The sequence below is a fragment of the Salmo salar genome, chromosome 19 (genome assembly GCF_965601325.2).
Source record: "Salmo salar chromosome 19, fSalSal1, whole genome shotgun sequence".
Taxonomy (NCBI): Eukaryota; Metazoa; Chordata; class Actinopteri; order Salmoniformes; family Salmonidae; genus Salmo; species Salmo salar.
In genome coordinates, this window is record NC_138309.1 from 64,344,197 (window position 1) to 64,371,941 (window position 27,745).

The window sequence follows — 27,745 nt, forward strand, 5'->3', positions numbered from 1 at the left end:
CATTCTTGTTTTTAATATAAAGCTGTTTAGTTAGTGATTTAGAGTAGAACACAATTGCGATTAGTTAATAATGTTGAAAAACAAAAGCTGCATTGGAATTCAAAATGACAACCTTGTATGTCACAAACCGCGTCTAACGCCAACCATCTACACTGTCGTGTCTTTGGCATCATTAAAACGGAAGACATGTTTATCAAATAACTCTCTGTAATTATTATTACGCGATTAAACTGATTAATCGTGTAACTGTAATTAACTAGGAGGTTGGGGCACCAAGGAAAATATTCAGATTACAAAGTTATAATTTTCCTAATATAACTTTCAGATATCGTAATATCTGATCTATTAGTCTTCGGATTAATGATGTATTCGTTTACCTCGTCAGTCTCATTCCAAACGTCGTAAATTGTTGGTTATCTGCACGAACTCAGTCTTCACTATGAGTCATCCATACATCAATTGTCTTAAAATCATTTATTTACTAAGTAATTCACAGAAATGCATAACAAACAGTAGCTATGGTTACAAGGAAATGATAGGAGAATGTGCCCTAGTGGGCTAAACCGGCATGGCGGCTTGTTAGACAAAAGGTTGATAAGAGTTGATAATTATAACAATTGATATGCTAATCCTTTGCACATGAACGCTCACTCATTCGGGAACAATTGCAATCAATATATATATATATATATATATATATATATATATATATATATATATATATATTGATTGCAATTGTTCCCGAATGAGTGAGCGTTCATGTGCAAAGGATTAGCATATATATATATATACGCTCAGTGTGTCATCGGGATCTTTGTTGAAAAGTTCGTTCTGTTGGAGAGTTTTGTCCTCGCGTTCTCTCTCTCTCTCGGTTAGAATAGATATTTCAAAGTGACATTCATTAATGTCGTTATAGGATAGATGTTTTGTCGGTCTTCGCGTTCAATGATACCGAATTCCTAGCTGCAGACTAGTAATTAATATCAAAGACTTGTTATTATTCTGTCGGTATCAATAGTCTAAGAGTTTAACCACGTGGTATGGTTAAAGTTCAGAATGAGGAACGCATGGTCAAACCTTCAGCCAACTCGTAATGGAGGTCAGCTCGGTTTGGTGATAGAAACCCTGGGTGGGGGTTATATTCGGAATAACGGAAAAAGGCTGTCTCATGACGCCAGGTCCCGTCTGTTCATGGGGGCGTGCCGATGACTTTGTGAAACTTTAAACAGAAATACAATTCTCTCACATTAACATCTTACAAGCATCCCAACATATTCAAAATAGCTTTATCCTTATTCATTCATTTTATACAACCATTAGATGTAAGTCTCACAACTGATGCTATTATATAAACAGCTCCATGGTAATGTGGCCGTATTGTCTCTCATGAGTTTCACAAAATTGTACCAAACGGACCAGTTCGTAGCTGGATTCTTCACCAATCTTTTATACCTTCTCAAGAACATAAATGTTGTTCGGTTCTCCAGTCCTGTGAGGTGGAAGAATTCCTGGGTTCTTTCTATGAAACCCACTCTGTCTCAAAACTGTGGCCATGAGGTAGGACATTCTTTTAGGAATTTACGACCGCTCTCACAGAGCCTGGGTAGGGGGAGGTAGGTAGGGGGATGGTGCATTGAAAACCCAAAGAGGGCAACGTCATGACAACACTGAGCAAAAAATATAAACGAAACATGCAACAATTTCAAAGATTTTACTAAGTTACATACAGTGCATGTAAAGAAATCAGTCAATTGAAATAAATTCATTAGGCCCTAAGTTATGGATTTCACATAACTGGGCATATAGATATGCATCTGTTGATAACAAATACCTTAATAAAAAGGTAGGGGCATGGATCAGAAAACGAGTCAGTACCAGGTGTGACCACTATTTGCATCATGTAGCGCAACACATGTCCTTCGCATAGAGTTGATCAGGCTGTTGTTTGTGGCCTGTGGAATGTTATCCCACTCCTCTTCAATGGGTATGCAAAGTTTCTGGATATTGGCCGGCACTGGAACACGCTGTCGTACACGTCTCTCTAGAGCATCCCAAACATGCTCAATGGGTGACATGTCTGGTGAGTATGCAGGCCATGGAAGAGCTGCAACATTTTTAGATTCAAGGAAGTGTGTACAGATCCTTGCGACATGGGGCTGTGCATTATCATGCTGAAAAATGAGGTGATGGCGGCGGATGAATGGCACGACAATGGGCCTCAGGATCTCATCACGGTATCTCTGTGCATTCAAATTGCCATCGGATAAAATGCAGTTGTGTTTGTTGTCTGTAGTTTATGCCTGCCCAAACCATAACCCCACCACCAACATGGGGGACACTGTTCACAACGTTGACATTAGGAAACCGCTCGCCCACATGACGTCATTCACATGGTCTGCCATCTGCCCATTACGGTTGAAACCGGGATTCATCCGTGAAGAGCACAGCGCGCATCAAATTAATGGTGAGCATTTGCCCACTGAATTCAGTACGACGCTGAACTGCAGTCAGGTCAAGACCCTGGTGAGGACGACAAGCACGACAGTTTGTGCAGAAATTCTTCGGTTGTGCAAACCCAAAGTTTCATCAGCTGTCCGGGTGGCTGGTCTCTGGTCTTCACGCAGGTGAAGAAGCTGGATGTGGAGGTCCTGGGCTGGCGTGGTTACACATGGTCTGCCGGTTAGACGTACTGCCTAATTCTCTAAAACGACGTTGGAGGCAGCTTTTGGTAGAGAAATTAACATTAAATTCTCTGGCAACAGCTCTGGGGGACATTCCTGAACATAGATAATAGACCCATTTCCCGGCCGGGTCATTAAGTTGCAGTGCGCAGTTCTTCCTCAGATCTGGGCTTGTCAATACAACAACATCCAACCTCAGATGCAGCTTATGCAAGTTAACAAACATGTAGTCAGATGGTTATCGTCTCACGTCGCAGATGTCTACCGAGGATGAATTACCTAGCAAGCTACCAAGCCAGCTAGGTAAAATATCACAAATAGAGCTCGATAAAGCCAGAAGACTCTTCTAGAACATAGTTATAGCCACCAGTCTTGTGTTTTCATAGTCATCACTATTAAGTTTGTCAAGGTCCCGACATCTACATATAAATATTCTGCTAGAGGGCTTTTTTAACACGAGAATGCGTGTGCATTACTCAAAGTTGACATTTGTTTGTAAACCAAACATGTCTCTATTCAAAGATAATAAAATAAGAACCAAAATCACAAGTAAAATGGTGAAGGTCAGGAATTACAATTACTCAGAATCTTCAAGCAAACTTGCTCTAGTATATTTTTTCAGCTGACCGTGCCTAAATTGTTGATGTCTGCTCCAACCTTGTTTTGAAAGTCTTCCTTCCCACAAGCTTAACACTGAAAAGGCTTCTCCTTTGACTGAGTAAACATATGTCTTTGTAGCTGTTTATTCGTGATAAAGCGTTCTTGGCATAAAGTGCACGCAAATGGCCGCTCTTCTGTATGAAGGAGTTGATGGGTTTTCAAACTACCCTTCAAAGTAAAGTGTTTGCTACAATCCGTGCAAGGATTCTGCTCTCCTGTGTGTACTCGCTAATGTCTTTTCAGACTGGGGCACTTTTTCTTATATTTCTTCAAATTAAACTTCAGCTTAAAAACATGTCCACAGTCCCTTCAAGCTCCTGGTAAGGGAGCTGATCATGTTGGGATTTTAGGTGTTTTCTCATTAAATACGGACTGTTGAAAGTCTTGTTACACAAACAGCATATTCTGGCTTTGGAGGAAGGCGTAGAATGGCACCTTGCCTTATGTTCCCTCAAATTGAACTTCCTCTTGAAATTTTCTCCACAGTCGAGGCACTGGTAAGGGAGCTGGTCATGTTTGGAATTCAGGTGCTTTCTCATTAAATATGCACTATGGAAGACTTCATGACACACGTGGCACGTTCTGGCTTTGGAGGACTGTCTTGGAGTAGGACAAACATTTGAAGTGTCAGGGCTCTGGGCTGAAGTGCCATGGGCCTGGGATGTCTTATACTCAGAAGATGTTCTAGACATTTTATCCTCTTCTGGCTGAGCTGCCTCCTCATGCCCAATCTGCTGATGTTTTTGTAAGTCCTTCTGATTCTCTGGAAAACTTGCTCTAGTATGTTTTTCCAGGTAACAACGCCTAAATTGTTGATGTCTGCTCCAACCTTGTTTCGTTTTGAAAGTTTTCCCACAAGCTGAACACTGAAAAGGCTTTTCCCTTGTGTGAGTAAACATATGTCTTTTTAGGTGTTTATTTGTGATAAAGCGTTGTTGGCATAAAGTGCACGAAAATGGCCGTTCTCCTGTATGAAGGCGTTGATGGATTTTCAGACTACCCTTGCAAGTAAAACATTTGCCACAATCCGTGCAAGGAAAAGGCTGCTCTCCTGTATGTACTTGCAAATGTCTTTTCAATCGGCACAGAGATGGGAAGTCTTTACCACATGTATCACATAGATAGGTTGAAGGCTGGGGGATATTTGTCTCAAGTTCCCTTGGTGCCAGCAAGCTGCTGCCATCTGCTGGATCAACATCTCTTTGGTGCTGGTTTGGGTTAACTCCCTCACTTGACACCCTCAAGTCTGGCTGTTGTCTCTGAACGTGCTGCAGCGTTGATTGAGAAGTCTTTTTAACACACAAAGGACACTTTCTGGAGCCCAAATGAATGCCAGAATGTTTCTGTAGTTCAGATTTGCTTTGGAATGTCTCCCCACAATCAAGGCACAGGTACGTACGTACATCATGTTGAAATTTCATATGCTTTCTCAGATTCTCTCCATTTTCAAATGTTTCATTACACAAAAGACATGTTTCATAATGGTTGGCTATTTTGGAGGATTGTCCTTGAATTGTGAGAGTATTGGAGGTTGTTGGGTTCTGGGGTGTAGTGCTGAAGGACTGGGGTATATCCATCCCATTTTCCACTATTAGAGTCGTGTTGGTCTCTTGGTGATCCCCCCTAGGAGCCTGCTGTTGGTTCACCTGGTTACACCTCTTAAGCTTAGAGAGCTTAAAAGTCTTACCACACTCACAACAAGTGAGGAGCCTCTTTGCTGCCGAGCAAACTTTTTCATGTTTTAGCAAGTGAGAATTTTTGTAGAAATGGTCTCCACAGCCGAGACACTGGTAAGGGAGCAGATCATGTTTGGATTTGAGGTGCGTTCTCATTAAATGTACACTAACAAAAGTCTTGTGACACACATGGCATGTTCTGGCCTTGGACAACTGTGTTGGAGTGGGTTTATGGCACTCTTTCTGATGTTCTTTCAAATTAAACTTCTTCCTGAAGTTTTCTCCACAGTGGAGGCACTGGTAAGGGAGCTGAGCATGTTTGGAATTCAGGTGCTTTTTCATGAAATGTATAGTGTCAAAAGTCTTGTGACACAAACGGCATGTTCTGGCTCTGGAAGACTCCTTTCGAGTGGGAAGGACATTGGAAGTGTCGTTGGGCTGAGATATCTCTGTCCCATCCTCAAAAGATGGCATCGACGTGTTGTCCTCTTCAAATTGAGCTGGCTCTTCAAACACATTCTGCAGATGTGTCTGTAAGTCCTCCTGACGTTCAAAGCTTTGCAAACACTTGGTGCACTGATAAGTGTGAGATCTCACGTGTTTTGTCAAATTGCTTGCTTCAATGAAAGTTTTGTCACACAGAGAGCAAGAGAGGAGACTCTTCGCCACCAAGCACTCTTTTTTATGCTCCTTCAAATGAAAGTTCCTTTGGAAATTTCCTCCACAGCCAGGGCACTGGTAAGGGAGTTGATCATGTTTGGATTTGAGGTGTTTTCTCATTAAATATGGACTGTCGAAAGTCTTGTTACACAAACTGCAATTTCTGTCTTTGGAAGACTGATCTGGAGTGGGACGAATGTTGGAAGTTGTTGAGCTCGCCGCCAAGCACAATTTCTTATGTTCCTTTAAATGAAACTTCCTCTTGAAATTTTCTCCACAGTCGAGGCACTGGTAAGGGAGCTGATCATGTTTGGAATTCAGGTGCTTTCTCATTAAATATGCACTTTGGAAAGTTTCCTGACACACATGGCAAGTTCTGGCTTTGGAAAACTCTCTTGGAGTGGGACGAACGTTAGAAGTTGTTGGGCTCAGGGGCGAAGTGCCATTGGGCTGGGATGTCTCGATCCCATCCTCAAAATATGTTGTAGACATGTTATCCTCTTCAAAAGATGCCGTAGACATGTTATCCTTTTCAAAAGATGCCGTAGACATGTTATCCTTTTCAAAAGATGCCGTAGACATGTTATCCTTTTCAAAAGATGCCGTAGACATGTTGTCCTTTTCAAAAGATGCCGTAGACATGTTATCCTTTTCAAAAGATGCCGTAGACATGTTATCCTTTTCAAAAGATGCCGTAGACATGTTGTCCTTTTCAAAAGATGCCGTAGACATGTTATCCTCTTCAAAAGATGCCGTAGACATGTTATCCTTTTCAAAAGATGCCGTAGACATGTTATCCTTTTCAAAAGATGCCGTAGACATGTTGTCCTCTTCTGGTTGAGTTGCCACCTCACACCCAATCTGTTGATGTTTCTGTAAGTCTTCCTGATGTTCAAAGCTTTGCAAACACTGGGTACACTGGTAAGGACTCTGCTCAGTATGAGATCTCACGTGTGCCGTCAAATCCTTTGCTCCAATGAAAGTCTTCCTACATAAGGAGCAGATTTTGACCCGCTTGCTTCTATTAGACTGCCCAATTACATGGGATAGGTCAGGGGCCAAAGAATACTGAGGCATACTGTCAAAAGGTTCTCTGTTCTGTCCACTGCACTCCTCTGAGTGAAAGTCCTTGATGTGGTGGTGCAGTTTCTCTTCCTCTAGGTCTCTACCTAGAGTTGAAAATAAAAAAAATTGTGATCTCAAAACATCACAAAATCTGGGAGAACAAGTAAGGGTCAAATGGTTATAGAGATACACTGTCTGGCTAAGATATGCAAATTGCTTTAACTTTAGCAGCCATAGGTTTTATGCTATTAACAAAATTGCCAAATGTGTGACTTTTTGAACATGCACTCCAAGGCAAGTTTTTGAAGGGGAAGTACTTTAAAAGTTAATGTCAGATGGTTTCTCCCCCTGATAGTCGTCTATGGGCCGGGATAAACTGTAATCCATGGTTTGGTTTTCTTTTAAACAGCCACTACAAACTCCAGCTAACTTTAGCCACAGCCTAGCTAAAAATCAATGGGAGGGGTGGTGCCTGTTATGCATGAGTTGGCCATTCTTTTCAACAGGCACCGCATACACCTACCACTCCCATTCATTGTTAGCAAGCGGTGACTGAAATTAGCTGAAGTTTGTAGAAAACTGAACCATGGATTACAGTTTCTCCTGGCCTATAGTATACTTTCAGGGTGAGAAACCATCTGACATCACGTTGTAAAATACTGAGCTTACCATTAACATATTATAAATGTTGAGCCAAATATCATTTTAAGAAGCTGATTCTGTATAAAATTGACAGCCTGAATCATAACTAGGATGATGATTTTCGTACCAGCTTTCCTTTTCCTGGGAGCATCATCGTTTGAGGTTACACCGTCTTGTCTGAAAAATACCAAATTGAAGGAGCGTTAGGATTGTAATGGAAGATGACCAGTAGCAAGAATTGTTTCCAGTATAATAAATTCACAAATTCTTACTCAGTCTCTGGTGGTGGCTGTCCATTGGCATTCCTCTTACTTTCTGGTGATATGACCCATCCTGCTCTCTGTCCTTGGGATCCCCCTTTTTTAATTTGAAGCCTCTTTCTCCTCAATGTTGGACTCAATGTTGGAGATGACACAGGTAACGGCATATCAGTAAAGTCAAGTCGGTGCAGAAGCACCGTGGGCTGACGGAGCAGACAGGAAGTTGACAAACTAGAACTGTCCTGCACTTTCTGTTGGATGCTGTGAGGTTTTTGTATTTTTAGCCCACTGTCAGTTTGAGGTTGGTGAAAAGCTCCATCTAGTTCCCTCTCTCTGGCTGACTCGTTGTCAGTTGTCTCGTGTTTGAGGTTTCCCTCAGTAGTTTCCTTGTGTATACACACCTCTTCTGAACCTTGAATTTGTAATGACAAAATCTCAACATTCAAATTTCCGTCTGAATGCATCCCTTCTACGCTCTTCACGTAATCTGACTCCAACAAAGGAAGCATTTCTGAATCGTTGTCAGATGAGGCTGGGCTTTGAATGTTCATATGTTCATATGGCAAAGGTTCCTCCATGGGTTCTGATTTGATCTCTGGGTCAGTTTGATCTGGAAAGATCACAACTGTCTTTAGTGGAGAGAGCGACAGCGATGAGAGGATGTAGTCGACCGAAGATAGAGCTGAGACAGGAAGACAAGGAAAGTCAAACAAACCCTGGTTCTTCTTTTTTAGTTTTAGGGACACAAACCAATGTCTTTCTATGGCATTGATAATAAACAACCAGCAGTTATATGATATAGTAGTGAACGATAGTTACCGGAGTTGTAACTCCAATTCTATGAGTGGAGCGGAGCCCCATAGGGGAGCTCTGCTCCTAGTGGTTTGAATAGCCTGAGAGAAAATTATGCACACACCTGCAGCCAATGGGAGCACAGGTGTCCCTATATAAGGGGACGCTTCCCCTCAATCAGCCTCCCGAAAAATTATCTTCCACAAGACTGGGGGTCGGCAGGGCCTTAAGTCCTATTGGGCTCTGCTCCACTCAAAGAACTGGAGTTACCACTCCGGTAACTATCGTTCTATATCGTGGAGCGGAGCCCCATAGGGGAGCTCTGCTCCTAGTGGTTTAAGGTGGAGCGCAACGCTCCAAAATGTACTTTCCGCCGAGCCTAACACTTCCAACTTAATGAAAAGGTCGGGCCCAGCAATGGCTGTGACCAAGTCCCACAGTACTGTGACACACTGTGTCACAATATACTGTGTCCTCAGTACAACCCCCCCCCACTCAGTCCAGAGACATAGTCAATGGCTAGTGGGCAGATAAACAGAATATGAGCCTTACTAATCTGAACCAGCAGATAGATGATACTTCAATATCCTGTCAATATTCAATGATTGGTCTAATAGCACTGTAAAACTAGTTGCAGAAACTATTTCCCTCATCCTTCCGCCCAAACATAGTCATAGACTTGTGGGCAGGTTAGAATACATGACCTCTACTGTACTGATCTCTCAGTCAGGAGTCATGTCACATAGTCACCCTAACAGGTAAAAGTGGACCTGAAGGAAACCAGTCCATCTGTCCTGCAGTTTTTCCACTTAGTTCAAGTCCTCCAATCCGCTATGCTGAGTACAGACTGAACCATGGTTAGAAGATATATCATACTGATTTCTCAGTAAATCCGCCATATTTAATCTAGAGGCCAAAGCCTATGATTTGTGGGCAGATAGACAGAACATGGGCCATACTAATCTGACTAGCAGATAGATAATACCTCAATATCCCGTCAATACACATCGACCGGTATAACAGTAGTGTAATACCAGTTACAGCACATTTCCCTCATCCTTCCGCCCCAACACAGTGATACAATGGTGGGTGAGTCAAAAAACACGTTCTCTACTGTACTGAATATCAGTCAGGAGACGTGACATATGTCTCTCTCTCAGTGGAAAAGAACAGGGCCTAATGGGAACCATGCCCAACAGCCCTTCATCTTTTCCTCCTAGCTCAAGTCCTTCCATCAGCCACGCTGAGTACAGACTGAGCCAGAGAGTTAGAAGACATATCCAAAAGGTAGAAACGGATAAAAGGAGCCGGTGACGACCATGACGCTGCTGCACAGATATCCTCTATTCCTGTTCCTCTGAAAAGGGCAGTAGATGCCGCTACTCCACGAGTGGGCTGGGCTCTTACACCCTGAGGCAATGGCCGCCCTGCCGCTTCATAAGCCGTCTCAATGCCAGTGAGACAGCCGCTGTTTAGAAAGTGGTCTCACACCGTGACACACAAAGAGCTTGTTGATGACCTAATCGCCGCTGTACACTCCACGTAGCGCGCCAAGCAATGAAGCCTCTCCTATCTCCGCTCCACATTGGGAGGGGGGAGAGGGCCCACAGCTCAACGGTCTGTGACCAATATGAGCTCTTAATAACCTTCGGCATAAATGCTGGGTTAGGACGTAACGCCGCCCTGCTCAGATCGCTATTAATGGCCAGGCAGTTGGGTCTCGTCGAAAGAGCACACAAATCACTGACACGCTTAGCCGTAGTCAAAGCGAGCAACAGTGCCGCCTTCAGAGATACCATTTAATCAAATCCCCCTCAAGATGTTTCGATCGGCGTCTTGCAGAGCGCCTCGAGGACCAAGGCCAAATCTCACCGAGGAAGCGTGGCTCTAGGCATCGGCCAAAGCTGCCGCGTTCCCAATAGGAACCATTTCACTAGAGGGTGGCTGAAGACAGTGTCTCCGCCAAACCCCTCATGACAAGCTGAAATCGTCGCCACAACACCTTAATGGTGGTGGGTGAGCGCTGCTCGTCAAACATGAACGGTAGGAAAGAGAGCACACTCTCGACCTGACAGCACACGGGGTCCACATTTTCTGTGGCGCACCATTGTGAAAACACGTTCCATTTGCTGGCATAAGTCCTGGATGTAGAACGGGCACGTGAGCCCTGTATGGTTCTGATTACTGAATCAGATAACCCACGGCGCTCTCAGGAGCCAGACCATCAGTGGTTGGCCGATTATGGGCAATTGCCCTATCATGCCTCTCGCCTGAGATGTCGCGTGCCATCGATGCGGAATAGGCCAAGGTGGCGAAAACAGCATCTGAATCATCTCCGCGAGCCACTGGGCGATCGGGGGCTATCAATATGATTGACAGCCCACCTGTTCTCACTCGGGCTAACAGTGGGAGAATGCAGGACAGCGGTGGAAATGCATACAGGAGAACATTTGGCCACGGCTGGTGCGCAAAAGCTTCCGTCCCTAGTGGTGGTTCGTCCTGGGCTCGAAGAGAGAACCAGAGGGGACAATGTGTGATGCGAAAAAGTCCACCTCAGCTCTCCCGAACCGTTCCAATATTTGGAGAACAATGTCGGGGTGCAGATGCCAGCACGTTGCAACCCCGCAGGGTAGGCGCGAAGGGGGTCAGAACCAGTAGAACTGTTTCCAACTCTAGGAGGTTGATGTGATGTCCCGAGGGAGACCACACACCTCCGATCGCCAAAGTCTGACATGTCCCTCCCCATCCAGTCAGACAAGCGTCTTTAAACCCTGGAGTGGAGGAGGACACTCTGCCTATTGGGAGCCCTTGCGTCAGAATGTACGGGTCTCTCCAATAGTTCAGGTCCACTCTGAGCGAGAGGGGAACCACAAACAACCGACGAAGATGCCGCACTGGGTCTAGTCGTAGTTGGGCGAACCATCGCTGTGTTCTGCGCATGTGCAGTAGTCCCAGCGGAACCTCGGAGTGGGCAGACGTCATGAGACCCAGGAGTGTCATGACCGAATGCGCCATCACTGTGTGATTTGGATGAAACTTTCGTAAATCTAACAACAGGGCAGCCCGACAAGGATCCGAAATTAGAGCCTTCATAGTCACAGTGTCTAGCTGCAATCCCAAGTAGACAATCCGATGACTGGGCCAAGGTGCGCTCTTTTCCCAATTCACAGCAAACCCCCAGACGCGTGAGATGAATCACAATCTCTGTCGTGTGTGCGATCGCCAGCTCTGCTGATGGGGCGAGACCAGTAGGTCGTCTAGTTAGGCCAAGTCCCTTATCCCTTGACGACGCAACGGTTCGATTGCCGCATCCACGCATTTGGAAAAGGTGCGCGGTGCCAGGGAGGCGAAACGCAGAAACTTACTGTGATGCGGATGTACCGGCACATGGAAGTACACGTCCTTTAGGTCTATGCTTATACAAAAGTCTGTTGTGGACACATCCCAGCAGATGCTTTGTCGTAAGCATTCGAAAGGGCCCTTTGGCTACACTCTCGTTGAGAATGTGTAGATCCAGTATTGGCCTCATTCCCCCCGTCTTTTTTGGCACTAGGAAGTAGAGCGAATATAGCCCGTTGTTCCTTTGCTCGCGGGGATCTACTGTGACCGCCTCCTTCGCCAAAAGTTCCATAATCTCTGCAGTGAGAGATTTCCACGCCCGGAAACAGGGGAGGAGTCCAATGGAATTGGATGGCATAACCCTTCTCCAACGTCCCAGGCTGCTCTTTAAAACCTCAGCCACATTACTCCTAGGAGTTTGTGGTGTGGGTTTTTTATGAGGTATAGCATGGCGGCTCATCAAAGTCGTCCGCTTTGCCGCCCTCTTATCATTCCCACTCACACCGTCCTCATGTGTGCGCTTAGCTACGCACTCATAGTGGGGCTGTGTGACACTCAAGAGTGGTGAGAGGAAGAGAGAGAGAGAAAGAGAAAGAGGGAACCTGAATGTTTTTTTGGTTTGTCTTGGAAAAGAGGTTCTCTAGTGACAAAGTCGACGTCTCTTCTGGCCAACCTAGGGTGCCGCTAGGGTGACGTCACGACCACCTTTCTTGCCGGCGGGGCAGGGCCCACTCTCGTGGCGCGGGATGTTGTCGTCTGTCGCCGGGCTCGCCGTCTGGCAGTAGACCCAGGTCTATTGGCGACGTCCTGCCAGCGGCAGGTGTCTAGATAATTGCTTCCTCTCGTAATCCAGCTTCCCAACACGCTCCGTCGCTTCTTTGGCGGTGACTCCAACGAGGCCGTCGTCAGAGATGGGGGCGTTCAACAGCATGGCTTTGTCGGTCTCCTTCATGGCTGTCAGAGACAGCCAGCAGTGTCGTTCCGCGACCACCGAAGTGGCCATGGACCTTCCCGCACACACAGCCGATGCTTGGGTGATGCTTCTTCTCTCTTCCTCCGACAGCCCAGTCTTACCCGTGGTGAGACGGGACAGAGAGGCTGCCAGGAGGGCAAATTTATTTGCTGCTGCTACAGCCTGGGCCCCTAGTACAAAGGACTTCTCAACCAGCTGCGTTGTGAGTCGGTCCTTTGATGTGGGTAGAGTGGCCTTCTTGGACGAGGGCCAGAAGCTCGAACCTGGGACGAGATACGCAGCCATTGCGCTCTCGAGCCTGGGGATCCCCTGGGAAATTCCCACTCGTCTGCCGTCCACTCTGGTGAATGGGATATAAACTATGGCCGGCGCTCGCGCCGTCAAAGGTGACTCTTATGAGCCCTCTACGTACTTTCTGAGCGAGGGCATGGCAGGAGCCAATGGCTCCGCCGCCCTTCTTGGCCGAGAATAGGGGCCGCCCTCCATCATATCCACCTCCGGGTTGGGGGGGCAGCTGGATCTCTAGCCAGCTCGCAGCCCTCTCAATGAGCACTGGAAACTAAGAGCGCAGAGAGGCCGTGACGTAGGAGGGGGCTGCTGAGTAGTCAGAGTCCATCTCGTCCTCGCCCAAGGATGAGAAAAACCTTGCACTCTCCTGAGGGAGTTTTTTTTCTCCAAATTCGGTCAGTGGAATGGAGTGTTCCGGAGAAACATCCATGCACCTACCGACATCCTCGTCATCTCCAGAGGCGGCACCGTTAGATGATGCCTCAGAAGCTGAGGCTAACACTGACATTGCGTCCTCTAGAGGAAAATCCTCCCTAAAAAATGCCCACCGCTGCTTCCTCTCCTTTAACCTCTTACATCTAGACGTTCCGCTAGCGGAACACCTGCTCCAATATCCAATGATAGGCGTGGCGCGAATTACAAATTCCTCAAAAATACAAAAACTTCAATTTTTCAAACATATGACTATTTCACAGCATTTTAAAGACAAGACTCTCCTTTATCTAACCACACTGTCCGATTTCAAAAAGGCTTTACAGCGAAAGCAAAACATTAGATTATGTCAGCAGAGTACCAAGCCAGAAATAATCAGACACCCATTTTTCCAGCTAGCATATAATGTCACAAAAACCCAGAAGACAGCTAAATGCAGCACTAACCTTTGATGATCTTCATCAGATGACACACCTAGGACATTATGTTATACAATACATGCATGTTTTGTTCAATCAAGTTCATATTTATATCAAAAAACAGCTTTTTACATTAGCATGTGACGTTCAGAACTAGCATACCCCCCGCAAACTTCCGGGGAATTTGCTAACAATTTACTAAATTACTCACGATAAACGTTCACAAAAAGCATAACAATTATTTTAAGAATTATAGATACAGAACTCCTCTATGCACTCGATATGTCCGATTTTAAAATAGCTTTTTGGTGAAAGCACATTTTGCAATATTCTAAGTACATAGCCCAGCCATCACGGGCTAGCTATTTAGACACCCGGCAAGTTTAGCACTCACCAATATCAGATTTACTATTATAAAAGTTTGATTACCTTTTGTTGTCTTCGTCAGAATGCACTCCCAGGACTGCTACTTCAATAACAAATGTTGGTTTGGTCCAAAATAATCCATCGTTATATCCGAATAGCGGCGTTTTGTTCGTGCGTCCCAGACACTATCCAAAATGGTAAATCAGGGTCGTGCGCATGGCGCAATTCGTGACAAAAAAAATCTAAATATTCCATTACCGTACTTGGAAGCATGTCAACCGCTGTTTAAAATCCATTTTTATGCAATTTTTCTCGTAAAAAAGCGATAATATTCCGACCGGGAATGTCCATTTAGCTAAACAGAGGAAAGAAAACAAAGCTTTCGGTCGACGCGGGCACGAGCCTGAGTCTCACAGTACTGTAACCAGCCACTACCCAAACGCGCTACTTTGTTTCAGCCAGAGCCTGCAAAGACACGATTCAGCGTTTTGCCGCCTTCTGAGAGCCTATGGCAGCCGTAGGAAGTGTCACGGGACAGCTAAGATCCTCACTCTTCAATAAACAGAGACAAGAAGAACGACACCTTGTCAGACAGGCCACTTCCTGCATGAAATCTTCTCAGGTTTTTGCCTGCCATATGAGTTCTGTTATACTCACAGACACCATTCAAACAGTTTTAGAAACTTTAGGGTGTTTTCTATCCAAAGCCAATAATTATATGCATATTCTAGTTACTGTGCAGGAGTAGTAACCTGATTAAATCGGGTACGTTTTTTATCCAGCCGTGAAAATACTGCCCCCTAGCCATAACAGGTTAAAAAAAAGGAGGGCGCAGCTAGGGCATTGTGGGGGATTTATGAGGCCGCTCCTAGCGTGCTTTGACCCTAAGCACACAAAACACAGGTCGTGTGAGTCTACAGCCGCCATAGAGGAGCAGCGACACTGAGCTCTTAAAAGAGCCTTTGGGTTGGGTGGAAATACTGGTGTGCTCATTTTAGATGGACGATGAGACTTCGAAATCAACGGCAGGTTTTTCCTGAGACTTATCTTCTCTTCTCAGCTTCTTCAGTCCAGTCCAAGTCGCTGAAGATAATGGGAGGCTGATTGAGGGGAAGCGTCCCCTTATATAGGGACACCTTTGCTCCCATTGGCTGCAAGTGGGTGCATAATTTTCTCTCAGGCTATTCGCTGCCTAGGCAGCGGGGTAAACCACTAGGAGCAGAACTCCCCTATGGGGCGGAGCTCCACGATATAGAACAGTGAGTTCAAGTTTGTTTAATTTTAGGTCATACATTAAAGCTCAGAGTAACGTAGCTCTTACCGTTGGTGTCCACATATTCATATGTGTTGTTGTGGTACTGGAGTAGGGTCTTCAAAGGCTCGGGGTGACACACAAACTGCACACAGTCCTCCAGGATAGAAGGGTCAGGTAGAAACCAAGATGCAGTCTAATGGACAGAGGAATGGCAATGGTCCCCGTTTCTATAATATCATCTGCATGAATATTTTATATAAAACCGGTTAATAGAAACATCTCTCTATGGATGTTGCATTCTACCATAATTGGATCCAATTAATAGACATTTTGCATTTATATAATTTCAACATTTGGATTAACCCATAGAGTTGGATAGAGGGCACATCTATGCAGTGGCAGCATTGAGAGCTATCTCCATTTTAAAGTAGCCAATTTCTTCTTCTACTTCTATTAGTGTATTGACAGTCTGTAAACAAACTGAAAGGGTGCGTACTGCCACCCTTTCTGAATAGGTATAAGCCTACTTACCCAAAGTGGATTCCTTTGTAAGGTGATTGTTGTATGAAAGTAGACTGATGATGGCAATAACATCTTAGCATGGTACCTGTTGAAGGGTTGGTGTTGGAAGTAGCTTCTCCAGCCTAGACAGGAACTCCCACACCAGACTCTGCAGTGCGGAGTCATACTTGAGGCCGAATTCCTCTGAATAAACATTCTAGAAAACAAACAAGAACATCATGTCCATGCTTTTGAATTAAAACAATTATCTACAATGCATGTGAAAGTATTCATACCTTTCCCATTTTGGTAACCTTCTAAAGAAAAATGTCATGAATAATTTATCAGCTACACAGTCAGTGACAACACTGACCTGGAAGAAGTGTTCCCTCTCAATTGGGTCTTCTAGCAGGCTTTGTATCAGCTTCAGGAAGTTGGATTCTGATGCCTCCACCTCTGGATCAGGAATCTACAGCAAGCATTGAACAGTCAGTCAATTTAACTAGCCAACGTTAAACAACAGCAAAGTTATCATTCTTGATATTTCACTGAGTAGCAGCACTCACCTCCTTTTCCCTATGAGTGATGACACAGGATCTAAGCCTGTTCAGGTGTGGTTGGATGGTCTCGGAGTCGGCTAGGTGATCTGTACGACACAACTCCAGAACCAGCTGATGGAGTAAAAAAATACAATGAATTATTATTTACACCAACCTGCAAGTAAGAGACTATGGGAAACATTTTCGTAGTGCAAAAGCAATGTGTTAATTGCTAAATTTACCATAAACCTCATTGTAATCTGGCATCATGATTTAATTTTATTTAAAATAAAATAAATTCAACATTTATGTATTGCTCAGTTCACTAAACTAGTTAAATAATCGCCTCCTTACAATGTACATTGTTGAAGAAATGTTTCTAATTAAATCTTGGTGCCAGATTACAATGAGGTTTATGGTAAATTTTGCACCAACAAATTGATTTTGCACTACGAAAATGTCACCCTACACATGTACAGTGCCTTCAGAAAGTATTCACAACCCATTACTTTTTCCATATTTTGTTGTGTTACAGCCTGAATTTAAAATTTATTAAATTTAGATTTTGTGTCACTGGCCTGCACACAATGCCCCATAAATGTGAAAATGTTAAAAATGAATAAAAAATGAAAAGCTGAAACGTCTTGAGTCACTAAGTATTCAACCCTTTTGTTATGGCAAGCCTAAATAGGTTCAGGAGTAAAAATGTGCTTAACATGTGTGCAATTATAGTGTTTAACATTATTTTTGAATGACTACCTCATCTCTGTACCCCACACACACAGTTAGGAAACCATTCAGGGATTTCACCATGAGACTAATGGTGACTTTAAAGCAGTTGCAGAGTTTAATGGCTGTGATAGGAGAAAACTGAGGATGGATCAACAACATTGTAGTTACTCCACAATACTAACCAAAATGACAGAGTGAAAAGAAGGAAGCCTGTAGAGAATACAAATACTCCAAAACATGCATCCTGTTTGCAATAAGGCACTAAAGTAAAACTGCACAAAATGTGTCAAAGAAATTAACTTTATGTCCTGAATATAAAGTCTTATGTTTGGGGCAAATCCAACAACCCTGAGTACCATTTTTCATATTTTCAAGCATGTTGCTGGCTGCGTCATTTTATGAGTATGCTTGTCATTGGCAAGAACTAGTGAGATTCTTTAGATAAAAATAAACAGAATAGAGCTAAGCACAGGCAAAATCCAAGAGGAAAACCTGGTTCAGTCTGCTTTCCAACAGACACTGGGAGACATTCACCTTTCAGCAGGACAATAACCTAAAACACAAGGCCAAATATACACTGGAATTGCTTACCAAGACGACATCGAATGTTTTTGATTGGCCTAGTTCCAGTTTTGACTTCTATGCTAAGACTTGTCTAGCAATGATCAACAACCAACTTGACAGAGATTGAAGAATAACATTTCTAAAAAAGAATGTGCAAAGCTCTTACAGACTTACCCAGAAAGACTCACAACTGTAATCGATGCCAAAGGTGATTCTAACATATATTGACTCAGGTGTGTGAAAACTTAGGTAAATTATATATTTATGTATTTGATTTTCAATAAATTTCTAAAAACATGTTTTCACTTTGTCATTATGGGGTATTGCGTGTAGTAGGCTTGGGCGGTATACCATATACTGGGGAAATTTTCAAAACCGTTGAAACTATTTATTCGAAGTTTTTCAATACATTTTAATATTTGTAGATATTTTTTGAGTAAATACAGTTGAAGCTGGAAGTTTACATACACCTTAGCCAAATACATTTAAACTCAGTTTTTCAATATTCCTGACATTTAATCCTAGTAAAAATTCCCTGTCTTAGGTCAGTATCACCACTTTACTTTAAGAATGTGAAATGTCAGAATAATATTTGAGAGAATGATTTATTTCAGCTTTTATTTCTTTCATCACATTCCCAGTGGGTCAGAAGTTTACATACACTCAATTAGTATTTAGTAGAATTGTCTTTAAATTGTTTAACTTGGGTCAAACATTTTGGGTAGCCTTCCACAAGCTTCCCACAATAAGTTAGGTGAATTTCGGCCCATTCCTGTTGACAGAGCTGGTGTAACTGAATCCGGTTTGTAGGCCTCCTTGCTCGCACATGCTTTTTCAGTTCGGCCAACAAATGTTCTATAGGATTGAGGTCAGGGCTTTGTGATGGCCACTCCAATTCCTTGACTTTGTTGTCCTTAAGCCATTTTGCCACAACTTTGGAAGTATGCTTGGGGTCATTGTCCATTTGGAAGACCCATTTGCGACCAAGTGTTAACTTCCTGACTGATGTCTTGAGATGTTGCTTCAATATATCCACATAATTTTCCTACCTCATGATGCCATCTATTTTGTGAAGTGCACCAGTCCCTCCTGCAGCAAAGCACCCCCACAACATGATGCTGCCACCCCCATGCTTCACGGTTGGGATGGTGTTCTTCGGCTTGCAAGCCTCCCCCTTTTTCCTCCAAACATAACGATGGTCATTATGGCCAAACAGTTGTATTTTTGTTTCATCAGACCAGAGGACATTTCTCCAAAAAGTACAATCTTTGTCCCCATGTGCAGTTGCAAACTGTAGTCTGGCTTTTTTATGGCGGTTTTGGAGCAGTGGCTTCCTCCTTGCTGAGCGGCCTTTCAGGTTATGTCAATATAGGACTCGATTTACTGTGGATATAGATACTTTTGTACCTGTTTCCTCCAGAATCTTCACAAGGTCCTTTGCTGTTGTTCTGGGATTGATTTGCACTTTTCGCACCAAAGAACACGTCTCCTTCCTGATCGGTATGACGGCTGCGTGGTCCCATGGTGTTTATACTTGCTTACTATTGTTTGTACAGATGAACGTGGTACCTTCAGGCGTTTGGAAATTGTTCCCAAGGATGAACCAGACTTGTGGAGGGCTACAATTATTTTTCTGAGGTCTTGGCTGATTTCTTTTGATTTTCCCATGATGTCAAGCAAAGAGGCACTGAGTTTGAAGGTAGGCCTTGAAATACATCCACAGGTACAGCTCCAATTGACTCAAATTAGGTCAATTAGCCTATCAGAAGCTTCTAAAGCCATGACGTCATTTTCTGGAACTTTCCAAGCTGTTTAAAGGCACAGTCAACTTAGTGTATGTAAACTTCTGACCCACTGGAATTGTGATACAGTGAATTATAAGTGAAATAATCTATCTGTAAACAATTGTTGGAAAAATTACTTGTGTCATGCACAAAGTAGATGTCCTAACCAACTTGCCAAAACTATAGTTTGTTAACAAGAAATTTTGTTAAAAAACGAGTTTTAATGACTCCAACCTAAGTGTATGTAAACTTCCGACTTGAACTGTACCTGCAGTCAATGCATTAGGAGATAAAGCAGAAAGGCGTTCTTCATTTCACCTGTCACATTATGAAGCTTACCTAGCTCCCCAGAACAGTTGAGCCAGTCACATGTTTGTTTGTAAATAGCACAATGGGAGAAAGCGGGATCAGGTGAGTCCAGCTGTGTACTGACAGGCGTCGTGTTTTATATTGAAAGGCAACAGTGTTTGCTTCAACAGAGTGATCAGGGACGTGCAACTATAGTTTTCCTTCACAGAAAATACATTAGTGCAACACACTCGGCAGAAAATAGCTTCATCAGACGACAACAGAAGTGCAACGCTCTGGCTGGCAGAAACACAAGTAAATGAGCGTACCATGAAAAGGCAAGGTATTTTTTTGATCATAGAAAGAATGTAGCCAGCTACATATCCTAATGTTTTGCTTAAAGTTAAGTTAATATTGCATTTTACCTGAGAAAAATAGGCTGGCAACAGCGAGAAAAGTAGCGACAGATCAGTCAATTGTCATCTGATGCCGAGCAGAAATTTCAGATCTGCGTTTATAAAACGCAGCAAGATATTTCTTACACGTTTTATATTTTTTCCCTGTGTGAAAAACACATAATTCTATATTAGTATGAACCCTAAGTTTAAATTGCTATCTAAGTAAATGGGTGAATTAATAAGGTGATGGAGCATCATATTCTGTTAGCTTTCTGCCGTGTTTGAGAAGTCCTTTGGATGAGTTATTTGTACAGCTGCCACTGCAATCTTGATTTCCTTGTGTTCTTGACCTGTCTGCTCCTCCCCCCTCTTCTCAGAGCAGAGCAGGCAGGCCTGTTGCCCTAGCAACTCCAGACACAGAGTTTAGACATGCTGCTGGAGAGCTAGCGCTGTTCTTCCTTCAGACAAGCACTCGTCAAAACTTTGTTCATTTGCACAATGTCTGTCGTTCACATTTGTTGTAAATATCCAAACTCACCAAAAATGACATTCGGTAGCCCCTAGACTTGGTCATTTACCAAGACTGGACACACCTACTCATTCCAGGGTTTTTCTTTATTTTTACTATTTTCTACATTGTAGAATAATAGTGAAGACATCAAAACTATGAAATAACACATATGGAATCATGTAGTAACCAAAGAAGTGTTAAACAAATCAAAATATATTTTATATCTTAGATTCTTCAAAGTAGCCACCCTTTGCCTTGAGGACAGCTTTGCACACTCTTGGCATTCTCTCAACCAGCTTCATGAGGAAGGCTTTTCAAACAGTCTTGAAGGAGTTCTCACATATGCTGAGCACTTGTTGGCTGCTTTTCCTTCACTCTGCGGTCCAACTCAACCCAAACTATCTCAATTGGGTTGAGGTCAGGTGATTGTGGAGGCCAAGTCATCTGATCCAGCACTCCATCACTCTCCTTCATTGTCAAATAGCCCTTACACAGCCTGGAGGTGTGTTTTGGGTCATTGTCCTGTTGAAAAACAAATGATAGTCCCACTAAGCCCAAACCAGATGGGATGGCGTATTGCTGCAGAATGTGTCCTGAATTCCAAATAAAAATGCCTTGAATTCAAAATAAATCACAGACAGTGTCACCAGCAAAGCACCATCACACCTTCTCCTCCATGCTTCACGGTGGGAACCACACATGCGGAGATCATCCGTTCACCTACTCTGCGTCTCACATCGACAAGGCAGTTGGAATCAAAAATCTCAAAATCACAGATTTCCACCAGTCTAATGTCCATTGCTTGTGTTTCTTTGCCCAAGCAAGTCTCTTCTTCTTATTGCCGTCTTTTAGTAGTGGTTTCTTTGCAGCAATTTGACCATGAACGCCTGATTCACGCAGTCTCCTCTAAACAGTTGATGTTGAGATGTGTCTGTTACTTGAACTTTGTGAAGCATTTATTTGGGCGGCAATCTGAGGTGCAGTCAACTCTAATGAATTTGTCCTCTGCAGCAGAAGTAACTCTGGGTCTTCCTTTCCTGTGGTGGTCCTCATGAAAGCCAGTTTCATCATAGAGCTTGATGGTTTTTGCAACTGCACTTGAAGAAACATTCAAAGTTCTTGAAATGTTCCAGATTAACTGACCTTCATATCTTAAAGTAATGAGGGACTGTCATTTATTTTTGCTTATTTGAGCTGTTCTTGCCATAATATGGATTTGGTCTTTTACCAAATAGGGCTCTCTTCTGTATACCCCCTACCTTGTCACAACACAACTGATTGGCTCAAACGCATTAAGGAGGAAAGAAATTCCACAAATTAACTTTTAACAAAGCACACCTGTTAATTTAAATGCCTTCCAGGTGACTACCTCATGAAGCTGGTTGAGAGAATGCCAAGAGTGTGCAAAGCTGTAATCAAGGCAAAGGTTGACTACTTTGAAGAATCTCAAATATAAAATAAATATTGTTTAACACTTTTTTTGTTACTACATGATTCCATATGTGTTATTTCACCCCGTCTTCACTATTATTCTACAATGTAGAAAATAGTACAAATAAAGAAACACCCTGGAAAGGGTAGGTGTGTCCAAACTTTTGATTGGTACTGTATATATGTATAACTTTAAGAGCTGGATTGCCTGTCACTGCAATTCGTTTATTTTCTTTTGAGCTCGTTAGCATATTTAGCTAGCAGCCTCCATGGAAATTCGCTATTACTTGTGCTCATTCTGTTAGCATTCTGGTAATAGACGCCCATGTTTTTTTATTCGTTTTTGGCGCCCCCTTGTGTACTAAGCCAGTAATACTGTAAATCACAGGGTGAGAGAAGGACGATGTGAAAATCTGAATACCTCCCAACCCAAATGTGTAGATGGGTGAGAGAAAAAAATCTATTTAATTCATTTTGAATTCAGGCTGTAACAACAAAATGTGGAGTAAGTTAAGAGGTCTGAATACTTTCTGAAGGCACTGTATATAGTCTGTGACCTCACCCCCTGTACTTGAACAAGTGTCCCATCCCTCCTCTTCTTTTCCATCCATGCCATTTCTCACCTGTGCTCGCAGTCCCATGATGAGTTGGACTCGCTCTCTGTAACTCATCAGATCAGGAACTACCTCCAACACAGTGGTGACAAACTCCTCCACCAAGCCATAGTCCATTATGTCTCTCCGCTGAACAACTTGCCACAGAGCTGCAGACACCAGACGCAGTGGAGGAACAAAAAGGCGCAAAGACGACAGCGGAATAGGTCCATCTACACAAAGCACAAATTCAGAAAGTTAGCTTGATGACAAATACCTTATAAAATACTTATATGAAGACAATTTCATAATAAGCAATATATGTTCGATTTTCTTGTTTTCAAACAAGGCTTTGAAAAAACTATGTAAAATAAAAGAATTATGTGAAATAATATTTATTGTATTTTTCTAGAGGCAATCTGCAGTCACCCCACCGCTGGAGAAATGTAACCACTCTCAAATTCATGAACAGAGCTATGGATACAAGGCCTGACCATCCATGACAAAATAAGTTTTAACCATGTGTTGCGGCTATACAGTATTTGTTTACAATTACATTGTTTACAAACAAACAAGTAAAAACAGCTTTTATTTTGGGTTCTGATGGAGTACAACAGTTGAACTAAGCTCATGAGGCATACATTATATTCTTCAAGAAGTTGGTTCAATTATTTGAATTCCATTTCGTTCGGGTTTTTTTGTGCGCTCTATGTGCACACTTCAGTTTCTCTACAGATAAATCCGATACAGCCCGAACTGTGTGATGTAGTAGGGAGTTGCCAATTTTCAACATAGTTTAGCGCATAAAACGTGGTAATTAACTACAATGACCATTATCCATTGTGCATCTACTTGTCCTGTCTGTTTCTTTTACGCTTTCTACGGAAAAGACCAGAATGTGCGATCGTGAGGGGATATAGAGAGCAGCTGTTACTTCGCGAGGTATCTCTACCTGAAAATACATGATCAAAGTGATTGACAGTTGGTATTCAACACTCATAAAAGTGTGTCTTATTTACTTTGAAGAACTACAAAATAGTGATTGTCAGACTGCATTGGAAGCGGCTCTATAGAGATCACTTAGACTGAAATTATAGTCATCAAATAATATGCACAACTGAAATATTTTAGTAAAGTAATGTGAATAAATGATGGTTAATAAGTGATAAGCAGCAATGGGCAGTCACTACCATCATGGGACTTTTATTAATTGTTTATTCTGTGTTGTTACAGCATTCAACCCAAATCAAAAAACGTGTTTTTTTATTTTTATAATCGAACCGACCTCAAAAAGCACTAAATCGCTCAGCACTATTAATTTTAAAGTAAAAAAATGTATATAGAAATCACAGATTGCCCCTTAAATAGTCTTTGATGTAAAGTCCCCTGTTTAGGGAACCTGCGTGGTTCTGGAACCGTTTCCGACCGACATTTTCGCTTATAAATCTATCTGTGGACACCGTAGATCAAAATGTCTCACATTGAGCGGTAGCCCTGAGTCTCATGGACACAGGAGTTTGTCTCTTCTGCCTGTATGAAGCAGGATGTGAAATCTGACACCACTTGAAGCTGGGCTGTCCCTCGTACCATTTAATTTGCTCTTTCGACTATCCAACTCCTGGCTGAACCCTACGTCACAGCCACTAACAATGCATATGCCCGGAATCCTTACACCATAACGCAGCAGGAGAGTGGTTTCGTCACTGTAGCATATTCAGAGGTCGATTTACTAAGGCTGTCCCCAACTAAAAAAAATATTGTGTCAACCGAAAGTCATCTGTTCTTTCGACCAATTGATTGCTCTAATTGTTTAAACCTGTATTTTTACATATATAGACATAGAATGTCTATGTGTTTTAATAAAATCAACTATATGTATTGAGTTTGTCTGATGCCTCAAGAGGGTGCCAGAGATCTAGATAACCAGAAGAAGAAAAAATACCTGACTCAACTATTCTCCTCCCGCTCCTGCTGGCTTTCGCATATTCGGCCATTACTCTCCTGAAGTTGACAGCAATAGGCTACACGAGGAGTCGTCAACCTTCCTCATGTGGAATGCCAATTTATCTTACCGTTTCTACCGATCTGTGTGCCAGTTATGGTTTTCATATGCAAATTTTCGTGACACAGTTTCATTTAATTTATAATGACGTCTTCATACCTCAAAACCATTGTCATGTGGTTAATCAAAATTCTATCCAAATCTAAATGAAAAAGATACAAACCTAAAACATGACTGATAATGCCATTGACAACTATGTAAAAATATCCTACATAAAGCCAACAAATAAAAACATTGAAGCCTGCAGGTAGAAAATATCCTGATAAAAATAAATATCCTATAAATCATATTGGCTACACATGGCCTGTCTGCAACGAACTTGAAACATTGTATTAACTATTAACTTGGGTCAGGCCTGAAGCTTGTGCTAGCAAACTTGCAACAGAGTATAAAATATTCTGGGCTCTCAGACTTTCCTGTGCCAGTGAGCTCGGAACAGACACAGCTTTAGGCTATTTGCGCAGGGGATCAGAAGCAGTGCTTGACTTGGGCAGGAGCTCATCGAAGCTGAGTACCGGCATTTGTTCTACTGCTTGAGCTCCTGTTCCTCTTTTAGAATATTAGCTCAAAAGTATTGTGGCGCTCATGCACCTAAATATAAACAGTACCAGCACCCAAAATGAGTACCGGAACCTATTTCATTCCAAGTCAAGCACTGATTCCACTGGATCAGAGCATGACAGGTCATTAGTGGTGGTGTGTTAAGCCAATCAGAAATACTATCAGATCCCCAAATGGTCACATATATATGCCTACATTTGCACGCAGGCCAGGTAGCCTATAGGCCTACTTCTATGCATGCGTGTACTTACTCAACATTGACAGGAGCGCTCCTAACAAAAGACAATGTATACATTTACATTACTCATAAATGGAATGAAATAAACCAAAACTTGTTTCTCACAAGTGTACCATAAGCTGTGCACTCTGCAAACAACGTGTTCACTCTGACAGTGAGAATGGGAAGACTGAAATAATAATATTGAATGCATTAAAAGAAATGACCGTAACCAAAGTAACAAACATTGTAGATTACAAACGATAGGAATTAACGGTAAATGTACTACTGGTGATTTATGGAATGGGGAATTGATATACACTAACAATCAAATGCAAACAATTCACACAATGAAGTTATGAAACAATAAATATGCACAAATTGGCGAGAGAGAGCTCATTGTGGAGAGAGAAGAGCATTGTGCATCTGGGCGAATAGTCAATACAACGTCTACATTGGCCAAGCAGAAGTCAGGGCATTCATACTTCTTGCGCTTCGCGGAGCAGTGCAGAGCTGTTATCAAGGAAGTGAGTCTGTGTTTATATAGGATGTACCACTGCCACCTACTGTCAACCAATCAGGTCAATGCGGAGCTATACAGAGCCCTCTGTATTGTTACAAAATTTGGGAGGTACATGGCGATGCAGTACAGAGCTTGATTTGGCCTCTGCATGCCTCCACAAGTGTGTCACACCCTCCATATGGAGCCTCTGACCACATTTTCGAATCAAGCATAAATTGGCCTCCGCAATGGATTAGTTCACTGAGATGGGCGCAACTATATGTATTTGTTAATGCTCGACTAAAACCATCTCGGTCGACCAACAGCCTAACGACCAAACAATCGCCCAGTCGACTAATTGGGGTCAGCCCTACGATTTATAGACAGAAATCTAAAATAATTAATAGATTTGAAACAAAAAACACTTTGTCATTGACAGACAATATTAATATGAGATGAAAGGCGAGTTCCTAACTAGTTCAGGAAGCCAAGCTAGAGCTCTGTGAGAAAGTTCACAGCAGTGGGGGGAAATTTAATCAAGAGAGACCTTTCAAAAAAATATGCACATTTCAAGCCATATTCATACAGAAATATAAAATATTTATTATTTTCATATTTGTACTGTGTACTTGAGCGTGTGTCTTCACAAGTGACTATACCTCAGCAATTATTATTTTTTAATTACCAGAAAGGTGAGATTTTTGAGGGCCATAAACTAGTAATTGTTTATGGCCCTCATGATAAATGGGGTGACTTTCGGCGATTACGTAAATTACATTCAAGAGGTTTTAATAATATTGTACTACAAATAATTCGTGGAAATAAAGCGCTAGCTATTTGCATTTGCAATTTTGCTCTATTGTTTTGTTGGTGTTTTGTACCTAGCAAAAATGTCTAACGTCAGGAAACCGGTGTGTGCGTTTCCATTGAGCAGAAGTCAGCCTGTTGTGATTCTGGAATAGCCAGACTGCTAGCAAGAATGACAAGCAACTGACGTAAGTGGCTTCTTTCGTCTTGTTATTGATACCATGTCTTGTTTTCATGTCAATGCTAATATGATGTATTTGAGAGAGAACCAGTGGTCATTGTGTACATTTATTTATGTTTTCAATAAACATTGGAGACCAAATAAAGCTTACATGTTGTCAATCTAAACCAACCTCATCTGTTTTGCCCCATGGTTGCGCGCCCCTCATTTTTGTTGCTAAACAACCAACCAGTCTATAGACATACCGTTAATAATATCAGTGTTTCATTTCATACCTTGCCTAGCTAGCTAATTCCAGAGATGTTCATGCAATAACTTTGCTCCCATGGCTGGCAGCTAACGTGCTAGCCAATAAATCAGCTAGAAAGCGAACGTTAGTCTTTGGTAAAATCTCTGCAGAGGTGGCGACTACGATAACTGCTTTTATTTACCTTCTTCCTTAAGATCTTTTTGCATGTCGAGCTTCCAGTGTTAACTGTAGTGTATTACTTAACTGGCTTTTTTGGAAACAAAATGTGCTAACGCCACTCCAGAGTTTACCAATAAAACCAGGAAGAAACAGCGTC

The 27,745-nt window shown here is 42.6% G+C and overlaps 1 protein-coding gene across 3 annotated transcripts; it reads right to left on the minus strand.

Moving 5' to 3' along the window:
- Positions 1–1,696: 1,696 nt before the first annotated feature.
- On the minus strand, positions 1,697–27,745 carry LOC106579141 (TERF1-interacting nuclear factor 2). Of its 3 annotated transcripts, none has more exons than XR_014381668.1 (9): positions 27,611–27,745; positions 22,880–23,082; positions 16,576–16,680; positions 16,383–16,478; positions 16,116–16,226; positions 15,575–15,701; positions 7,657–8,326; positions 7,512–7,561; positions 1,697–6,846 (listed from the first exon to the last, which is right to left on the minus strand). XR_014381668.1 is itself a non-coding variant. In XM_014158740.3 (9 exons), exons 1-5 carry the CDS (start codon positions 27,633–27,635, stop codon positions 16,104–16,106), a joined length of 552 nt encoding a protein of 183 aa, XP_014014215.2. In that variant the 5' UTR covers positions 27,636–27,745; the 3' UTR covers positions 1,697–6,846; positions 7,512–7,561; positions 7,657–8,326; positions 15,575–15,701; positions 16,040–16,103. The 3 variants fall into 3 exon arrangements, 1 of the variants encoding a protein (XP_014014215.2); XR_014381669.1 differs by having other exon boundaries at positions 27,455–27,729; XM_014158740.3 differs by having other exon boundaries at positions 16,040–16,226.

Coding starts and splice junctions, on each gene's coding strand:
- LOC106579141 (XM_014158740.3), bottom strand. CDS start 27,635: ATGCAAAAAGATCTTAAGGAAGAAG. Junction 16,681..22,879: donor TCATGGGACTGCGAGCACAG/GTGAGAAATGGC, acceptor TTACTCCATCAG/CTGGTTCTGGAGTTGTGTCG. Junction 16,479..16,575: donor TCACTCATAGGGAAAAGGAG/GTGAGTGCTGCT, acceptor TGCTTGCTGTAG/ATTCCTGATCCAGAGGTGGA.